Source organism: Ilyonectria robusta, assembly GCF_021365365.1.
Source record: "Ilyonectria robusta strain PMI_751 chromosome Unknown BGZ61scaffold_6, whole genome shotgun sequence".
Taxonomy (NCBI): Eukaryota; Fungi; Ascomycota; class Sordariomycetes; order Hypocreales; family Nectriaceae; genus Ilyonectria; species Ilyonectria robusta.
In genome coordinates this window covers 358362-375930 of record NW_025764440.1, presented here as the reverse complement: position 1 = coordinate 375930, position 17569 = coordinate 358362, and the positions used below count along the sequence as shown (strand labels likewise).

The following is a 17569-nucleotide window of genomic DNA, read 5'->3' as shown; positions in this document are numbered from 1 at the left end:
TGCGTTTGAAGCCGATTTGCCAGTTTTCCGGCTTCGGGTTTCCGGCTTCAAGACGACAACCCGGACACGGATTATTCACAGCTCCCGTTTCGGCTTCATCGTGCGCCGCATCTGCATGGGAAATAAAGGATAGCAATGCACTACAATTGCATTAATTCTCGGGGCGATTGTAATTATACAAAACGTCCCCGAACTGGTTCTGTTGCTCGGCACTCTGTGGCAGAATTTTCTATGGAAGGGGAGAAGTATGTATTTCTAGTAAAGTAGGACTGCTGGTATTCAGCCGATAACACGGCTAACCTTTGTTTCAATGTAAAACCCTCCGTTCTCAACAACGAAATGAGCGCTCCCAATAAACAGACTGTGATCCAGCTTCCTCAAAGATTCCGACCCTGTTTTAAACGTGACATGAGAGAAAGCATTCCCATAAGCAGTCGTTTTCGCGTTTGGGTTGGCGGTTAAAATAGCCAAGAACGCTTCATCCACCTCAACAATTCCCGTGTAGGAATACGTGAGAAAGGAACCGTCTTTGTTTCTATTGAATGAATTAGAGACCGCCTGTGCACAACTCTGGCAGCTGACATACTTTAAAATTGCGTTGACGTTGATTCGCGTGTGGCCTTGAGACGGCTCCATGCGCACGTAGTCTGATCCATAGACAATATCAGCATCCAACGGAACGCTAAATCCAGGCTCGCTGATTAGAGTGCCAGAGGCAATCGGCTAAAGATATCAAACCCGTCAGTTTGTAATCCATTTTGGGTGATGGCACACGAAGCGTAAAACTAACCACAATATTCAGGCTTCCTCCATCCGAGACATTGCCTGATAGAGAATAAATATCAACTTCCGGGAATGGATTCACCGTTGACTTACCAACTTGGAAACCCTCTGCGGGATACAGACGAGCTGTGAAAGCAGGCTCAAGTGAAGGGAACCCAGACGCCATCATGAAGTCTTTACGATGCTATCGATTCAAATAAGTGCCGTAAACACGATGATGGACGATTTATTTTATCAAATCTAGGCTAGATGACTATATACTTAATAACTCCAATCCTCTGACTCATATATATATTTCGTATAAGCCATGACTGTCTCCGGGCTTACTAGACTGGATCAGCACTACGCATTCCGGCCCGGCGTCATCAGACTCTCCGCCCCCTGGTTCCGGGCTGCTGTGGGCCGTCATCTTCCGACATGGACCGATATTTTCCGGGACCGGTATCATCCGATATCACTACAATGGGCTGCTCTGTAGTAATAATTTGGTTGAAATAGGCTACAGGCGTATTCTGTGTGCTTTACTAACCGGTGCGCTCTAAGGTGCCAAATCTAGTAATTATAGAAGAGCCTTGTTCCAGCTCTGCTCCTGCTTTGCAGCCGCCTCCTCAATGTTGACGAACTGCTTATAGAATTCCAAGCATTCCGGATTCGCTACCGTCGGACTGGCTTTCTCCATCTTCCCACTGATAATCTTCTTAATGAGAATCTCTATTTTCTTCCCGTTGTTAGTGTATGGGATGTCTGGCACCTCGAACACAAAGCGAGGCTCATGTCGTGGGCTGAGGCTGGATCGTATTGCCTCCCGAACCCTGCGAACAACCGCGTGATTGTACTTGTAGCCAGGAGCCATCTTCAAGAATAAAACCACAGATTCGTCGGCATCGCTTAGACGCCGCTGTCCTACGCAGACACTGTCGCCAATCTGGGTATCTTGCTCCACGACATTGTAGATCTCGGCGGATCCAAACCGAACACCAGCTGGATTCAGTACTCCGTCTGATCTTCCATGTGTCACGTATCCTCCAGTAATTGGGTTGCGAGACACAAAGTCGCCCTGATTCCAAATAGAATCTCCGTACAGGGAAAAGTAAGAGTTCTTATACTTCTCGCCCACTTCGTCGCCCCAGAAGCCCACGGGCTGACTTGGAAATGGTTGCTTGCATACGAGCTCTCCAGCAATGCCAGTATTCATTATCGACTCCCCGGCCTCATTGTCGACTTCAAACAAATCCACAGCCATACCAAGTGATTGTACTTGTATCTCTCCTGCATACAAGGGCATAATGGCGGCTCCGGATATCAAAGAACACGCAAGATCAGTGCCACCGCATGTAGAAACAAGGTGAATATCCGGCAGAAATCCTTCGTCGTAGAACCAGCTCGCAACTTGCGCGGTCAACGTACTTCCAGTTGATGTGACGGTACGGAGGCTTGAAAGGTCCACCTGGTCTTTAGGCTTTGTCCCACTTGCCATGAGTAGAGACAGAAATTTTGCCGATGTGCCAAACACATTGACGCGCAGACGCTCGACTATTCTCGGGAGAACCAAATTATCCGGGAACATTGGGGAGCCATCATAAACCACGACTCTGCCGCCGAAAGACAGAGACACCAAAACCATGGCCCACATCACCCAACCGGTTGTGGTGTATTGGAGAATGGAGTCACCGGGGTGAACGTCATAGCCAAGAAACGAATCCTTCCTGACTTGCATGTACAGGCCACCAGCAGAATGCACAATGCACTTGGGGAGGCCGCTTGTCCCCGAGGAGTAAACAATGAAGGCGGGGTGGTTGAAAGGTAGTTGTGCGAAGCCGAGGGTCCTACCGGTGTCTCGGGATAGAAATTGGTCCCATGAGATCATCTTAGGGCCAAGAGCTGAGGGTAGTCGGTCTTGGCGAGGAATGACAATAACCTGGCCCAAGTTGGTGTTCTCGTTTAGTACCTCAGCCCAAGCGCAGTGTCGTGGCAACAGGTTCCTGCGCTTTCCATTGTACACCACCTCACTTTCGCAAAAGACGAGTTTGGGTCGAATTTGATTCAGCCGGCTTAGGACTCCTTCCACGCCCATGTCCGGTGAAGAGCTTGACCATATCGCTCCGAGAGACAGGGCGGCAAGGCAACAAGTGATGGCTTCCTGACAATTGGAGATGACAGCGGCGACGCGATCGCCTGTCTTGACTCCAGATGCAACCATCGCACTGGCCAAACGGGAAACTTCGATATGAAGTTCACGCCAAGTGACATCGCGGGAGGTTTCACCTCCTTCGGGCACGACATGTAAGACGACGTCATCTGGTTGATGGTGGGCCAGGATATTCTCAGTAAAGTTCATTCTAACTCCTGGGAAGAAACTAGGAGGGGGATACATGGGCACGGGAGGTGGTCCCTAGTTTGTGTGTCAATCTCAAGCCTAGAAAATAGCCGCCGGAGTCATTTACCGTAGTTTTGAAAGCGCATGTCGGTTGACCATGAGATTTGATGTCCAAAAAGTCAAAAAGATCCATCCAGAAAAGAGGCGCAGTCGCTGAACTGGTTGACCATTCCCACAGAGACTTGTAGTCGTTGATTGAGAGGCCGTGTTTTTTGTTCACCGTCTGAATGAGCCTTTTCAGGTTCATTCCCGATGATGAAAGTGGTTTCCATAGTAGACGAGGTTGAGCAGCAATATCGGATGCCATGGTTTCACCTGCAAACGCAATAAAAACAGTCGACTTGTGGTGCAAAGAACGTTAGACACAGCTCCGTCGTGATGGCTACTACGCGGCATATACAAAGATTGTATTTTTAATATTTTGACTCTGGCCGCGACAGTAGGGAATTTCTCCTGTCTACGGCAATCACGGTGAAGGCGGTTTGTCGGTGTGGATTACCTCGGCCGGGTGAAGAAGCGAACCGGTCCGGGATGTTATTTTCACCCGGAGCCCGGAACTTGTTGCATTTTGCCCCGGATGGCTTTGATTGGACTTCTGCCTTTACGGAACAGAATCGTGATTCACTTAGGTATAGATAAGCTAAAGGTAAAGACTTTTTTCTATCCTAAAAATGTATCGTCTAATTCTAATTGAGGGCTGTTGTTCCAACAATTCCCATCGAGAGGTATTACCGCCACGGCCGAAAACAGTATTATTTTACACCACCCAGTCCAAAACCTTTCGGCCAACTCGAGAAGCTCCATTGTGCTCCTTCGGGACCTTTTCCTTTTCTTCTTCGTAGTACCGACCAGACCATACGTCAATAGTCTTAGCACGAGCAAACTGGAAATAGAAGCGTAAGTGAACATTCTTCCTTAATTGAGTGGAGTGTTGCGTGGATGCATACCTTGGTTTTGTAAACAATCTTCCAAGCAATAATCGGCACAATGAAAATGGGGATTCCAATGTAAGATGCGATAAAGTCGGCAGTCGACCAGTTGCCCTTGAGGAACACCGGGAATCCAGCAACAAAAGTGATGATGGCGGAGCCAATGAATCCGAACCAGGCAGTATAGGGTTGGAAAGGCGACTTCCAAGGCAAAGAGTCTCGGCTGATACCTTGGACCTTGAGTGCACGGTGGAAGCGGATGTAGCAGAAGCACAGCGTAGACCAGGCGATGAGGCCGGCAACAGTGCTGAGGTTAAGCAGCCAGGTGAAGGCCTGCGACGCACCACCACTTCCAAGACCTAATTCGACAGTCAGTATTCATTATACCAAACAGTTTATAATCCCAGTAAGAGGGGTTCTTACTCAAGTAGGCGAGAGGCCCGAAGAGCCATGCAGTAATCACTGCAACATATGGCACACCGCTCTTGTTCGTGCGGCCAAAGATCTGAGGAAGCTGTCTGTCCGTAGTCATGGCCACGATCATTCGAGAACCGACCCAGCAGTAAGAGTTGCCAGCAGACCAAGCCGAGATGAGAATGCACGCGTTGACGATGGAAGGCAAGGCGCTGATTCCAGCCTCCTTGATGGCAATAACCCAGGGCGAACTGTTTGCGTTGCCAGAGCCAGAAACGAGATCTGCGTTGCGGGGGTCGACGATAAGTCCGATCAGCAGGGCACCGAGGATGTAGAAGAAGCCGATGCGGTACGTAACACGGCCAGCAGCTCTTGGGATGGCGCGGTGAGGATCCACCGACTCTGCAGCACTGATGACAACAGTCTCAACACCAATAAAGGAGAAAGACGCATTGACAAAGGCGGAGAGGAAGCCGAGGAAGTGGCCAGTCGATCCCTTGATTCCATTGTACTCGACCCAGGCGCCGGGGTTGTTCCAGTACCGGAATCCAATCGCCTCGCCGCTGGGACCTCCGCCGGCGGTGATGACAATGGCGACGATGACGAGGCCTACAAAGCAGATGACCTTGATGGCTCCGGTGACGACTTCTGTTTCTCCGTAGAATCGGACATTGCAGAGGTTGATGGCCAAAATCAGGACGAGGGAAATGCTAATGACCACGGCAGGCGAAATGTCTGACCAGTAGGACACTAACACGGCCGCAGCAGACGCTTCGGAGGCGATGGCGATGGTGTAGCAGTAACCGTAGGAGATAGCCAGAGAGAAGCCAACCGAGGGATCAATAAAGCGGGTAGCCCAGTGAGGAAACGAACCAGCCGTGGGAATCTGCAGGTGGTCAGCGCCGTCATCGGCCAGAGACGCGTTGTTGTGGAGATGTGTATGGGGCACTTACTACCGTGGCCAGCTCAGAGATGCTCTGCATAACGCACCAGAGAACGGCTCCCACCACAGCGTATGCTAAGAATAAACCAGCCGGTCCGGCATTGGAGTACGCAGCTCCCGTGCCGACGAAGAGACCGGTGCCAATGCCACTGCAGAAGCCAATCATCGTCACCTGGTAGTTTCGAAGCCGGCGTTGAGTTGCGCCGTGTCCTCCAACGTTGAGCTGCGGCATTTGCTTGAAGCTGGCGCCGTCTGCGTTGTCGTCGTGACCCGTCTTTTCAACATCTTGAATGGCATCTGGGTCCTGCTGCCGCGCCGGCTTGCTCGTCACGGAATTGATCTCCATGATGGAACCTGTTTTGATGGAGAAAAAGAAAAGAGACTCTCTGCCAAGAGAAAGGGAAACTCGAAGCGGCCGTCAAAGATATATCACGTCCTGATTTGATTTTTCAACGCCGATTGCGCAATCGCTTCAATTACGGCATCAGATCTTCTTCCTGGTAAAGTGTCTGCTGATGGTGGATTAATGGTGGATACTGGCTAAGCTGCTTGCGAAGTTGGCGCCGAAAGTGGCGACATACGAGATGGTGTTGAGCCAATCTTCAACACTGAAAAATATCACGACCCACACGCGCGTCGGCGGATCCGTGCCTGGACGGTTCTGCAGGTGTTCAAAGCTTCTAGAACGAATACTAGGTGGTGCTAGTTGGAGGAATTTGTTCGTCTTCAGCGCCACACAATTGCGACATAGGAGTCCGAGTCATTTGTCTTGAGTAGCGTAGAGTTGCGCATATTATTCACTCAACTTCTCACCCTCCAGTATACTGTCCTGGCCTGTGTGCATAGATGAATTCTGTGCCATTCCCGCAGTCGATCCACTCGTTCACCAAGCGAACGCCCGAGTTGTGGATAGCAACAATAGTGTTGGACGCGACATTCTTGACGAGCACGTCACTTTAGGTTCCGCTCAGCACATTGCGGTCGGCACCTTGTTTGGTGAATGCGTTCAAGAAGACGAGGCAGGCGTCAACAGTAGCATCGGCAGTAAGGTCCTGTGATTCAAAGTCCCGCGAGATCTGCGTGTGGTACTCGCGAGCTCGGCGGTGAATAGCGTTGATAGGGGCATCAATGTAAGGGGGCGAGTTTGGCTGGAACCGCCACCGCACCACATGGTGAAGTTGACAAAGGCCGGGGTGTCCATGTAGATGGTCGAAGTCTCGCTCATGCTACCTAGCATTTTTGCATCGTTGCCAAAGACGCCGAGATACTTACGAGGTTTGAGAGGGAGAGCGTTGTCGTTCTTGACCAGGACGTGGCCCTCGATGGCGCTCTGGAACAGGGTATCCTGAGCCCTGGCAAAGTGCCGCAATGAAATGTTTTGTGTGACAAACAGCACGTCCGAAGAAAGCTTTTGAAGGCAGCTACCAGCGACATTATACAGCGCTCAAGATGCTTGATCGGCATTGCTATATAGAAAGGCTCAAGCAAGCAAAGGTAGAGACCGCAAGATGAGCCGTAAGGGCGGAAGGAGAAGGAATAGACAGAGGGGAAAATCAAAGAACCACTAGGGATACTCAAGCAGCTAGGTGGTATGCTTGAATGTCTTTTGCTGAAAGCCAGTTTGATCAGCAAAACCATCCACCACATCTTCGTGCAAGTGCTCTTCTCTCGGGTCAACGCCATCTATAAGTCGTAACGTCGGCGATTCAACGTGAACGAAATAGCCCAGCAGACCGCCATGAGTAGGACACAAACACGGTTAGGAAGCCAGAAAGATTGCCAACGGCACACAAGTTGGCAGCCATGAAGAGCTAAAAGTCTGAGAGCTTATTCGCGTGCCCTGAGAGAAGTGGGGACATGCCATTGACAGCAGAATCCGATCCATCTTGCACATCATTGCCTTCTCTTCTTCGGGAGGCAATGAGTCAAAGCCAGCACTTTGAGCAAGATACTCTGCTGCCTTGTCTATTGAGCTGGAGACACCTTGCTTTTCTACTCCGGGCCACTCGACAGCAACATCCTTCTGATCTGCCATTGAGGGGGAACACTTGAATAGTGGAAATTGAATTAAGCGGAAAAATAAGTCAAAACTAGAAGACAATGACAAATTGAATTAAGCGGAAAAATAAGTCAAAACTAGAAGACAATGACAACCTGAAGCGAGCTGAGGTGAAATAGTTTGTTGAGGACGGACTCAACTTATAGAGCCCCCATCTCCCTAGCATCTCGAGATAAGGATCAGGTCCAAGCACTTTCCCCGCAAGTTTGGAGAACCTTGAAGAAAAAGAGTGTGTGAGCAGACCCACGATACTAGTTCCCAAGGCGATTAGTGAATTGCATGACTAGAGACGTGTCGACCTTCCCAAGATTGGAGAATCTTCGAAACAAAGAGCTGATGGAGAGACCCACTTATAGCAAGGCGATCAGTACATCGCCTAGCCAGAGCGTGTCAACCTTGCCCACAAGATTGGGAATCTTTTTAAGGAAAGGGCTTGTCGAGAGACCCCTTACATAAACCGGTTCCTGCTCATTCGGTTGGCTAAGCAAAAGTGAAGACTCTACCATGCTCGGCAGTTATCGTCGTGTGCCTCTCATGATGCTTGTCCGGCAACAATTCCCGAGGCGATTAGTAAATCGCCTAACCAGAGATCGTATCAACCTTCCCCGGCGTACTCCGGGGGAAGGTCCACGCGATAAAAATGCGGCCACGTCGCATCACTTGAGCGATATGTGGGAACATTAGAACCAATAGCGATTGCCTTTTATCTATTTATATCTGACACCTTATCAACCCAGCGCTCCCCATCTCGTAATTGAGAGGGCGACCAAAATTCCTCTGGCATCCTGAAATACTACAAATCTGGTCAACATTCACCCTAATCTTCATTTTTCTTTCGTGATCACTCGAGTCCACCGCAAAGACTGCCACATCACAGACAGAGATCGCTTTAACAACATGACTCATTCACGTGCGAGTACAAAAGTCGTCGTTATTGGGGGAGGCGGCACCATGGGTTCTTCAACGGCACTGCACTTGATCCGTTCTGGATACACCCCCTCGAACATCACGGTCTTGGATGTATATCCGATTCCTTCGGCTCAATCTGCCGGGCATGACCTCAACAAGATCATGAGCATCCGATTGCAAAACAAGCCAGATTTGCAGCTATCGCTAGAAGCTCTCAATATGTGGAAGAACGATGCTTTATTCAAGCCCTTCTTCCACAATGTTGGCCTGGTAAGTCACGAAACGGGTTTTATCATGAGAGACATATGAGCACCATGCTTACGCATCTTGAGATCCACTGTTCGTCGTCGAAGGAAGGCATTGAAAATCTTCGACGGGCGCACCAATCCCTCATTGCCGCGAATGGTGAGCTGGAGAAGACGAACATCTGGTTGGGTAGTGAGGATGAGATCCTGGCGAAAGTGCCTCCTTTTACGCGAGACCAAGTCGAGGTAACTTTGGACCAGTGAAAAGCTTGAAGAAGAGCAGCTGACTGGAGACACAAACCAGGGATGGAAAGGCCTACTTTACGGTGAGGGAGGTTGGCTTGCTGCAGCCAAGGCCATCGATGCTATAGGGCAGTTCCTCAAAAGCCAAGGCGTCAATTTTGGGTTTGGCCGGTATGTACTAGGACTGTTACGAATCTCTGGGGATGTGCAAGGTATTCACTATACTGACGCGGAATTTTAGTGCTGGAACCTTTACGCGACCTCTCTTCGCCGAGGACGGAACGACATGCAACGGCGTTGAAACAGTAGACGGAACAAAATACTATGCCGATAAAGTGGTTCTGGCTGCCGGTGCTTGGAGTCCGACTTTGGTAGATTTGGAGGACCAATGTGTTTCAAAGGTAAGTATATTGCATCTCGTTAGCAGTGCGTTCGAGATAAACAGATTCAATGACCCTGTAACTAATTGCAAGATGACTTAAGGCCTGGGTTTTTGCTCATATCCAACTCAAGCCTCAAGAGGTGGCCGAGTACAAAGATATTCCTGTGATATATGACGGTGAATACGGTTTCTTCTTTGAGCCAAATGAGTAAGGAATTGCTTCTAATCCAGGACTGGAGAGAACGAACGGGAAATACTAAATATGCATATGTAGGCACGGAGTAATCAAGGTGTGCGACGAGTTTCCAGGGTTTTCCCACTTCGAGTGGCATCAACCTTATGGTGCCACGGTTCCCAAACACATCTCTGTTCCTCGGTCACACGCCAAACATCCAACAGATACCTACCCAGATGCTTCCGAAGCAAGCATTCGAAAGGCGATGGCCAGATTCATGCCACGCTTCAAGGACCAAGAGCTTTTCAACCGGTCAATGTGCTGGTGCACAGATACTGCTGACGCCAACTTGTTGATCTGCGAGCATCCCAAGTGGAAGAACTTTATATTGGCCACGGGAGACAGCGGGTAAGCGATAAACCAAAAGCTGCAAAACGCAATAAACTTTCTGACTCTATATACCGCAGACATAGTTTCAAGTTTTTACCGAACATTGGCAAGCACGTGGTTGAGCTAATAGAAGGATCTCTTTCTCAAGATCTGTCCGATGCGTGGAGATGGAGACCTGGAGGCGATGCTCTCAAGTCGAGACGCGGCGCTCCAGCAAAGGATCTGTCAGACATGCCAGGCTGGAAACATGGCGCAGAGTGAAGGTCTACAACTTTCGTTGTATGATACCAGGGCTCGGTGGGATTTGTTGCAGGAGCCCACAGCCGCCTATGGCCTCATAATTCCCTTGCCTAGCTATTTCGTGATAGTCATCACAATACACATATCTTTGACCTCTTGACAGGATCGACGACAGGATATAGGCGCAGTAATATTAGATTGATTAGCTAGGCCTTTACAAGGCTATCTGTGAGATATACGCCGGGGGAAATACCTGGTCCATGATTGTGCAATTGGTGTCGTGGGTACTAGGCGAGCAGCCATCGCTTACAGTGCGTTCGGATATGCATCCCATTCACGAGAGAATGCTTACATTGACTAGGAATTTCTGGAACTATGGAATGGCTAAGGTAATGAGTGTCCTTTACATATTCATCCATCTCTTCATTGATCCGGAGTGCTCATGTTGTTCCGTGCTACTCATCTTGTCCAACGAATCGAAGGTGACCTTGGTCGCGCGCGAGGCCTCGTCGGCGGCGTGGAAGATGGTTCGCCTGGGCGTGACAGCCAGGGAGGTGCATGTTGCCGCACTAATGCGTAGTGCAACTGAGGCCTATATACTGGATGTGACAACCCAACTGTGCTTGAAGACAGTAGCGTTATCGGCATCGAGTTTAGTTGCATGCTTGACAACCTAGAATTCAGTAACCAGACTTTCAGACTTTGCTTAAATATTTTTCACATGTTAACAGACAGTAAAATGACGAACAAGTCAAGTCTAACATATCTTCTACGCCCGCAAGCCTGTGAGATGAAAGTGCCTCCCGTCAATTGCCATCCGAACAGCTTGAGGATGGAAAATCACCAACCAGACTAGTGCCCAACATGTTTCTAGGAATTAATATATCCAGCACTCTAATGCCTGCAGCCTGCTAGAAGACGGCCTTGCTAGTTTGCCAGACGACTCAGTGCTGGCATCTTCGTAACCCATTCCTCTGAGCCCACATTGTCAACCATCCACTTTGCCAGTGCCGCTCTCTTCACCGAGGTAGACCACCCTTTCCCACCAAGCGGACCTGCATAAACTTGATCCGCCTCCCTGTCGGCCTTCCAGCTTGCCTCATCGGATTCGCCGGGAATTTGGGCAATCCGAAACAGAGACCAATCTAGTCCTTGTGCCTCGTTCTTGAATGCGTCTGCCAAGTTGAGCATGTTTTGATATACCGCACGAGCAAATAGTTTCATGAACATGTGCACCATGGGCTGAAAAATGGTCCAATGGTCATCTGGACAAGAGATTGAGATAGTGCCCATCGCCACAATCCGTCGAACTCCAAGCTTTCGCATGACGGGGAATATCGAGTTGATGTAATAATCGGAGAACAGTGAATGCGGAATTGTTTTGTCGCTAATGTTAGGGCCGAGAAGTGATAAGACAGCCGAGCTCCCAGTCATGGCTGTTGAAAGACCACCGAGGTCATTTATCTCGCCCTTGATGATCTGTGCCTGTTAGTTAATTGTCCGACTGTAGGGTAGGGTCGACGTGGAAAATGCATGGCCAAATCCACAACGCGCCATGTCTTATCACATACCGTTATAAGAGCATTTGATGCGATGTCTTGTGAGATCTTGGCAGGATTTCGAGCGTAAACAATGGTGGAATATTTTTGATGAATGAGTTCCCGGAGTAGACAAATACCCGCAGGTCCTGTGGCTCCAAGAACGAGAATCTTGCCACTTTTAGTAAAGTCTGCCATTTGATTCCGTTTGTCTGGGAAGTAGGACCTTTGGAAATCAAATTGATCAGCTTTAACAGCCTTATTTATACAGAAATCCTTGTTTTGTTGATACCGGTACGAATCTACCATCTCAAATTTGCGCCAAGGACAACTTCCGCGCGGAAACGAGCGCGCGCGGGAAATTCTCCGCGCGGACAAACTTCCGAGCGGGTCAATTCCGAGCGCGACCAAGACACGACGGGAACAGGAAGAGGACCAGACAACTCTTCCCTTGCACGAATGCTCGAAGAGACCGCCCGACCAGCCAACCGCTGCTGCCCAGGACCCATGCCCACCAGGAAGAACACAAAGGCGTCCTGTTGGACGTGCCGTCTTCGCCATAAGAAGTGCGACGCATTGCTGCCCGTGTGTGGAGGCTGCGCTGCCCTGGAAATCAGCTGCCACTATGTCGCGGAGAAACCAGATTGGATGGACAGCGGGGAGCGGCAGCAGCAGATGACCAAGCGGATAAAGGTTCAGGTCAAGCAAAGTGCAAAAAGGCGGCGTGGCATTGCCATGATGGAAAGCATTGCGCAAGATCTTACCAGTACTTCCGAGGATGCCGAGTCTTCGTCTCATCTGGACGCTAGCCCATCGCATCTTGATCATTTGACGCCTCAGAATTCGATTTGTGCGGCTAAAAGCAATACCACGATATCAAACAACTCATTCGACCTCGTGGAAATATCTGGCCACCCTCTCGCGCCATCCGTCGAACCCAGCATCTCCCAGGACTACTTCAGTGCGTCAGTAACGGACAATTTGTCCACGACATCCCGCAGCGATATAGACATGGGCTACATCACAGGCTACATGGATTATGTATTCCCAGCCCTTTTTCCCTTTTATCGGCCGTCTATACTGCAAGGCGGCCGCACCTGGCTGCTCGTCCTAGCAACAAAAAACACTGGGTTTTTCAACACCATCGTCAGCTTATCATCGTACTTCTTTTGCACCATACCAATAGCCCCGGGTCCAGCGCACGATGCGTGTGCCTCGAGTACCTGGAAGGAACTCCAAAAACAAATGGATCTGGCTCTGATGACGGTTCAGCGCGACCTCAAAGACATTGGCTCTCGGGGTGTGGGAAAGTCTCTTCTGAACGATGTTTATCTTCTCGCAACTATCGCACAGCTCCTCAATTTCGAAATCGCCCTCCCATCAGGGAAGTGGCAAATTCACCTTGACGCCGCAACCAACCTATTCGAAAAGATCATTCGAGATCACGGCGGTGACGACACCGCACGAGGGATCCATGTCGTATTAGAAAGATTAGCTGGTCCCGGCTTGTCGCTGTCAATCCCACCAAACCCAAATCAGGGAGCATTTCGGTTCTTTGCTACCATCCTACTGATCGATGACATCATTGCTGGCACATCACTTGAACGATCTCCAAAATTGAAGACATATCATCCCGAACTGGAACAGGACGGGCGGGGAAAAATTCCTGTCGTGAAGATGGAAGAGGTTATTGGTTGCGAGACTTGGGTCTTGCTAGCAATAAGCGATACTGCAACCCTTGGCGAATGGAAAAAGGAACAGTCAAACACCAGCAGTTGGTCTGAAGCAGATTTCATTTCTCGCGCGACATGTATCGAGGCACGCCTGCAAGAGGGCCTTGCCCAGCTCGATGACAAAGAAATTCTCCATGAAAGAGAATCATCACAATGCTCTCAGCCAGATCAACGCCTTGAACAAATGCTACAACGCTCAAATTGCGCTTACGGATTCTACCCTCTTATCCCGGAATTGAATACCCATATCACGCGTATTTGGGCTCACGCCGCCCATACATACCTCCTTGTTTTACTTTTAGGTTGGCAGCCAGTGGACCCGAGGATCCGGAGCAATACTACACGAATGATTGAGCTCTTCGATAAGATATCATCGCCTACCTGGCTACGGTCGCTTGTGTGGCCGTTCTGCGTCAGTGGATGCCTCGCTTTGGGTCAGGATAGACAAGCATTCCGAAGAATAGGGGGCTCAATGGAAGCGTTCCAAGCTCTTGGGACTGCACAAGAGGCTCTGAGCATCATGGAAAATGTTTGGATGAAACAGGAGGTGGACAGCACGTCCTGGGATGTTGGAGCATGCCTGAAAAGCCTGGGACATAGAGTTCTACTTGTGTAATCGTCCCATCTGTGTTGCCTCGGCAATAAGAGCAAACATCCGCGGGAGTGAGGTGGCACTAGTGATTATACACGGTTCCAAATCCTGCTGGCTTATGCATGTGATCGAAAGAGGTGCGAAGAATTTCTCGCATTATTGCCAGATTTGGCTAGCTTTTTGACTATTTCATGCTCCCCTCTCAAATTTGTTCTGTTAATATCCGAAGTGCGTATATAGAATTGGGTAGTATGCCTCCAAGTGTATTCGAAGGATTGTCCGGCAAGTGCACTGGCAGTTCCATGAACTAGGTTACAGTCACGAGCTAATTGCGTACACGTTCTCATGGGTTCTTCTCGCAAAAGCACACGGGAGGTGATTGCAACTTAGGTACGTCACTGGAGGTAAGTGTGGGATGCGAAAATAGGGTCTCAAGCCGAGTGGGGGTGGGAGATGCAAGCCTGTGGTCTTGAGATTTAATATGTCATCGTATTGTGACCATTTTAATTCGTTGCCCCTTATTGAACGTGGAGCGGAATATGAATTCCTTCGTTATGTCTGTGCAATGCCATATCCCGAACACCCAGTTAAGACTGTTGCTCTAGCCTATTCTGGTTCCCTCCTCCGTGGTACAGTCGACAAGGTAAGCACCCACATTTCTCTATTTAGGAATTTCTTGAGAAGCTAGAGGAGCGTTTTTCTCTTCATCCAATTAGGAACCCTTGATCCTCATAATGGTATGCTTATTTGATGGTTGACCGAGGTAGTGGTTATTTGCCCGGAACTCACGGGCCCCGCGACGCGAGTGCGAATCTAAGCGAGTGCGATCTCCGTTCTCACAAAACTTCCCGATTTAGAAGTGTCCTAATCACCCCGCGTTAGCTAGCTATCTGGTATCATGCAACAACAACGGCTAGATAGACGGTGATCTGGGCATCCCTGTTGTGATTTCTTTTGTAAATCAGTTGTAGTATAAATTAACCTGTGCTGGCACGGTACGGCTTCTCTATCACATCACTCCCAGCATCCTCATCAATTCTCCTCTCACACAAAGACCCTGTTATCTAAAATGGCTTCTGTAGACTGGCAGAAACTCATCGAGGCCAAACTGGCAGATCGTGATTCGCGAATCCGTCCGGAATGGCGTCTTGACGAGCGAATCACCATGCAAGTCAACCACCATTCGACCTTGAGCGCTTTTGATCTTTTAGATCAAACTACCTTTTTTACAGAGAGGGAGCGTGAGATTACTGAGAAACACGATGCATCAACCCTTATCCAAATGATGGCCACTGGCGCTATCTCGTCGGTAGAGGTGACCACGGCGCTTTGCAAGCGGGCTGCTATCGCACAGCAACTAGTTTGTGTCCTCCTGCACTTGGGTTGTTGGCAGGGAAAGCTCACCATCCCTAGACAAATTGCTTGACGGAAATTTTCTTTGACAACGCATTACAACGAGCACATGAGTGCGATGAATTCCTTGCGCGGGAGGGGAGGCCCATGGGTCCACTCCATGGAATGCCGATCAGCATCAAGGTGTGTCCTCTTTCTTTTGTATCCAAGCATGAATCTTGCATCAGTGTCTTTCTATTGCTATTATGCCTGCTTGAATCGGATTATCTTGCTAACTGTGGAATGGAGGATACGCTCATGGTTAAAGGCGAAGCCGCTACTTTGGGATTTGTATCTTATCTGGTCAAGCCAGTGGCCGACGAGAATTCTGTCTTAGTCAATATGTTGCTCGAGGCCGGAGCGGTGCTGTACTGCAAGACTAATGTTCCCCAGACTCTTTTCGTATGTATTCAACGACTTTATTGCACGCTATAAGCTAATGTCTGTAGATGACCGAAGGCATGAATAATGTGTTTGGTTATACGATGAATCCTCACAAGCTGTGCCTTACTCCAGGAGGGAGCAGTTCGGGAGAAGGTGCCTTGGTGGGCTTCAGAGGATCATTGCTTGGTGTCGGTAGTGACATTGGTGGCTCCATTCGACTCCCGTCCATCTGGTGCGGTGCCTTTGGGTTCAAGCCTACGGCTAATCGCATACCATACAGCGGCCAGCAAGACCTGATTCCGAAAGGATCGCCTGGTGTAACTCCAGCTCTTGGACCGCACGCACAGAGCGCCAAGGACCTCACCCTTTTTTCAAAGACGATCATCCAAGCCCAGCCTTGGAAACGCGATCCGGCGGCGCTTTGTATCCCATGGAGAGACATTCCGACAAAGGACAAACTCAACATCGGGGTTTGGGTTACTAATCCCGACCTCCCAGTATCTCTGCAAGTGACCCGAACTCTGCATACTGCTGTGGCGGATCTTGAAGCGGCTGGCCATCAGATAACGCCTATTGAATTTCCTTTATCTCTGATGCAAGTTGCCAAGACTTTCTTAAAATCGACAAAACTTGACCCCAATAACTCGATATTTAAACTCCTCGCAGATGGCGGGGAGCAGCCGCTTCCTGCACTACTGAACACCGCTGCAAGTGTACCAACTGAACAACGCGAATACACCCTGAAAGATGTGTGGGACTTTAATCGCGAACGAGACGATTACCGAAAAGTTTGGCATAAGGTATGGGCAGAGAGTAACATCGACGTTTTGCTATGTCCTGCGGCTCGTTTTCCAGCTGTGGCTCACGGAAAAGTTGGGGCCCCATGGCATACGATGGTTTGGAATCTGCTGGATGTGAGTAAATGAATGATCTGTCGAAGGCTAGCAGGAGGTCTCAGCAGAGCGTATTAACATCATTGGCAGTGCCCGGCATCTGTGATCCCGTTCTTGACGGCAGACAACGCCACTGACCCACAGATCATTGAGGGGTGTAAGTATTTGGATCCGCATAATTCACATTCTTTTGGAGTGACGTTGCACTGACATTGTCGAAAGATGATCCGGAACTTTCGCAGGGAGCTCCATGTGGCCTACAAGTTGTTGGATGGACAGGTCAAGATGAGGAGGTGTTGATGGCAACAGAAGTGATTTCTGAAGCGCTGGAATCAGGAAGCGCGGCTCATTTATAGAAATGAGCTTTTGTGAGTTGGTGTGATTAAGTCTATCAATCAACATTGGAGACATGATGTCATCATTTCTCGCTTCTCAGGATTGCTGGGGACATAGGCCCGTAGCGAGTTCAGGTACGGGTCTACGGTTGTAATGAATACAGTCATTACCCGATCTACATGATAGAGAAGAACATGCCCGTGTGTCCAAGGTTAAGAACATCATGCTCCTCTCTCAAGATGACTGTAGGACAGCCGCCCTGGTAGTACAAGCTAAATACCCTAGTCTTACGGACTGTCACGCGGAGATGAAATTCGGACACCTCGGGTGCCCGGGTTGTTGGAAGCTTCCGACGGGCGAGTCACTGGCCCGACAATCCTTTACCCCGCATAAGCCTTTGCATGGCCCATTGTGTGTCACTACTAACTCGTTTTTACGATAACGCCGTCTGGGAAAGTTCCACAAACCCGGCCGGGGTTACCGCGCGCCGTTGGCTGTGTCGTATCTCTTGTACTTTTGTATTTAAATACAGGCGAATACCACGCATTGATTGTATAGAGAAACCAGATACTACATCAAGCACTCAATATTACTATTTAAACTTCACCCTAA

At 49.5% G+C, this 17569-nt stretch overlaps 8 protein-coding genes across 8 annotated transcripts; 3 read left to right on the top strand and 5 right to left on the bottom strand.

Moving 5' to 3' along the window:
* Positions 1-238: 238 nt before the first annotated feature.
* On the bottom strand, positions 239-996 carry BGZ61DRAFT_515968 (uncharacterized protein). The gene is made up of 4 exons (XM_046252275.1): positions 877-996; positions 791-825; positions 587-723; positions 239-535 (listed from the first exon to the last, which is right to left on the bottom strand). Exons 1-4 carry the CDS (start codon positions 950-952, stop codon positions 280-282), a joined length of 504 nt encoding a protein of 167 aa, XP_046106573.1. The 5' UTR covers positions 953-996; the 3' UTR covers positions 239-279.
* Positions 997-1342: 346 nt separating this feature from the next.
* On the bottom strand, positions 1343-3467 carry BGZ61DRAFT_475682 (acetoacetyl-synthase; the record flags this gene model as incomplete). Its single annotated transcript, XM_046248719.1, has 2 exons — positions 1343-3175; positions 3228-3467. The coding sequence occupies 2 exons, from the start codon at positions 3465-3467 to the stop codon at positions 1343-1345; spliced, it is 2073 nt and encodes a 690-aa protein (XP_046106572.1).
* A 333-nt stretch (positions 3468-3800) lies between these two features.
* On the bottom strand, positions 3801-6138 carry BGZ61DRAFT_447389 (amino acid permease/ SLC12A domain-containing protein). The gene is made up of 4 exons (XM_046245332.1): positions 5457-6138; positions 4513-5389; positions 4108-4448; positions 3801-4043 (listed from the first exon to the last, which is right to left on the bottom strand). Exons 1-4 carry the CDS (start codon positions 5790-5792, stop codon positions 3918-3920), a joined length of 1680 nt encoding a protein of 559 aa, XP_046106571.1. The 5' UTR covers positions 5793-6138; the 3' UTR covers positions 3801-3917.
* Positions 6139-6181: 43 nt separating this feature from the next.
* Positions 6182-7481, bottom strand: BGZ61DRAFT_586484 (uncharacterized protein; the record flags this gene model as incomplete). The annotated part of the gene is made up of 3 exons (XM_046256449.1): positions 6182-6542; positions 6602-6867; positions 7339-7481. The coding sequence occupies 3 exons, from the start codon at positions 7479-7481 to the stop codon at positions 6403-6405; spliced, it is 549 nt and encodes a 182-aa protein (XP_046106570.1). The 3' UTR covers positions 6182-6402.
* A 784-nt stretch (positions 7482-8265) lies between these two features.
* On the top strand, positions 8266-10310 carry BGZ61DRAFT_447386 (fructosyl amino acid oxidase). Its single transcript, XM_046245331.1, has 7 exons — positions 8266-8684; positions 8747-8905; positions 8964-9073; positions 9144-9303; positions 9386-9492; positions 9559-9867; positions 9927-10310. The coding sequence occupies exons 1-7, from the start codon at positions 8403-8405 to the stop codon at positions 10108-10110; spliced, it is 1311 nt and encodes a 436-aa protein (XP_046106569.1). The 5' UTR covers positions 8266-8402; the 3' UTR covers positions 10111-10310.
* Positions 10311-11016: 706 nt separating this feature from the next.
* BGZ61DRAFT_530245 (uncharacterized protein) lies at positions 11017-11825 on the bottom strand (the record flags this gene model as incomplete). The annotated part of the gene is made up of 2 exons (XM_046253533.1): positions 11017-11568; positions 11661-11825. 2 exons carry the CDS (start codon positions 11823-11825, stop codon positions 11017-11019), a joined length of 717 nt encoding a protein of 238 aa, XP_046106568.1.
* A 309-nt stretch (positions 11826-12134) lies between these two features.
* On the top strand, positions 12135-13976 carry BGZ61DRAFT_348110 (fungal-specific transcription factor domain-containing protein; the record flags this gene model as incomplete). Its single annotated transcript, XM_046240033.1, has 2 exons — positions 12135-12477; positions 12637-13976. The coding sequence occupies 2 exons, from the start codon at positions 12135-12137 to the stop codon at positions 13974-13976; spliced, it is 1683 nt and encodes a 560-aa protein (XP_046106567.1).
* Positions 13977-15021: 1045 nt separating this feature from the next.
* On the top strand, positions 15022-16977 carry BGZ61DRAFT_475677 (amidase signature domain-containing protein; the record flags this gene model as incomplete). The annotated part of the gene is made up of 6 exons (XM_046248718.1): positions 15022-15312; positions 15366-15488; positions 15594-15746; positions 15794-16642; positions 16712-16778; positions 16844-16977. 6 exons carry the CDS (start codon positions 15022-15024, stop codon positions 16975-16977), a joined length of 1617 nt encoding a protein of 538 aa, XP_046106566.1.
* Between the last annotated feature and the right edge of the window lie 592 nt (positions 16978-17569).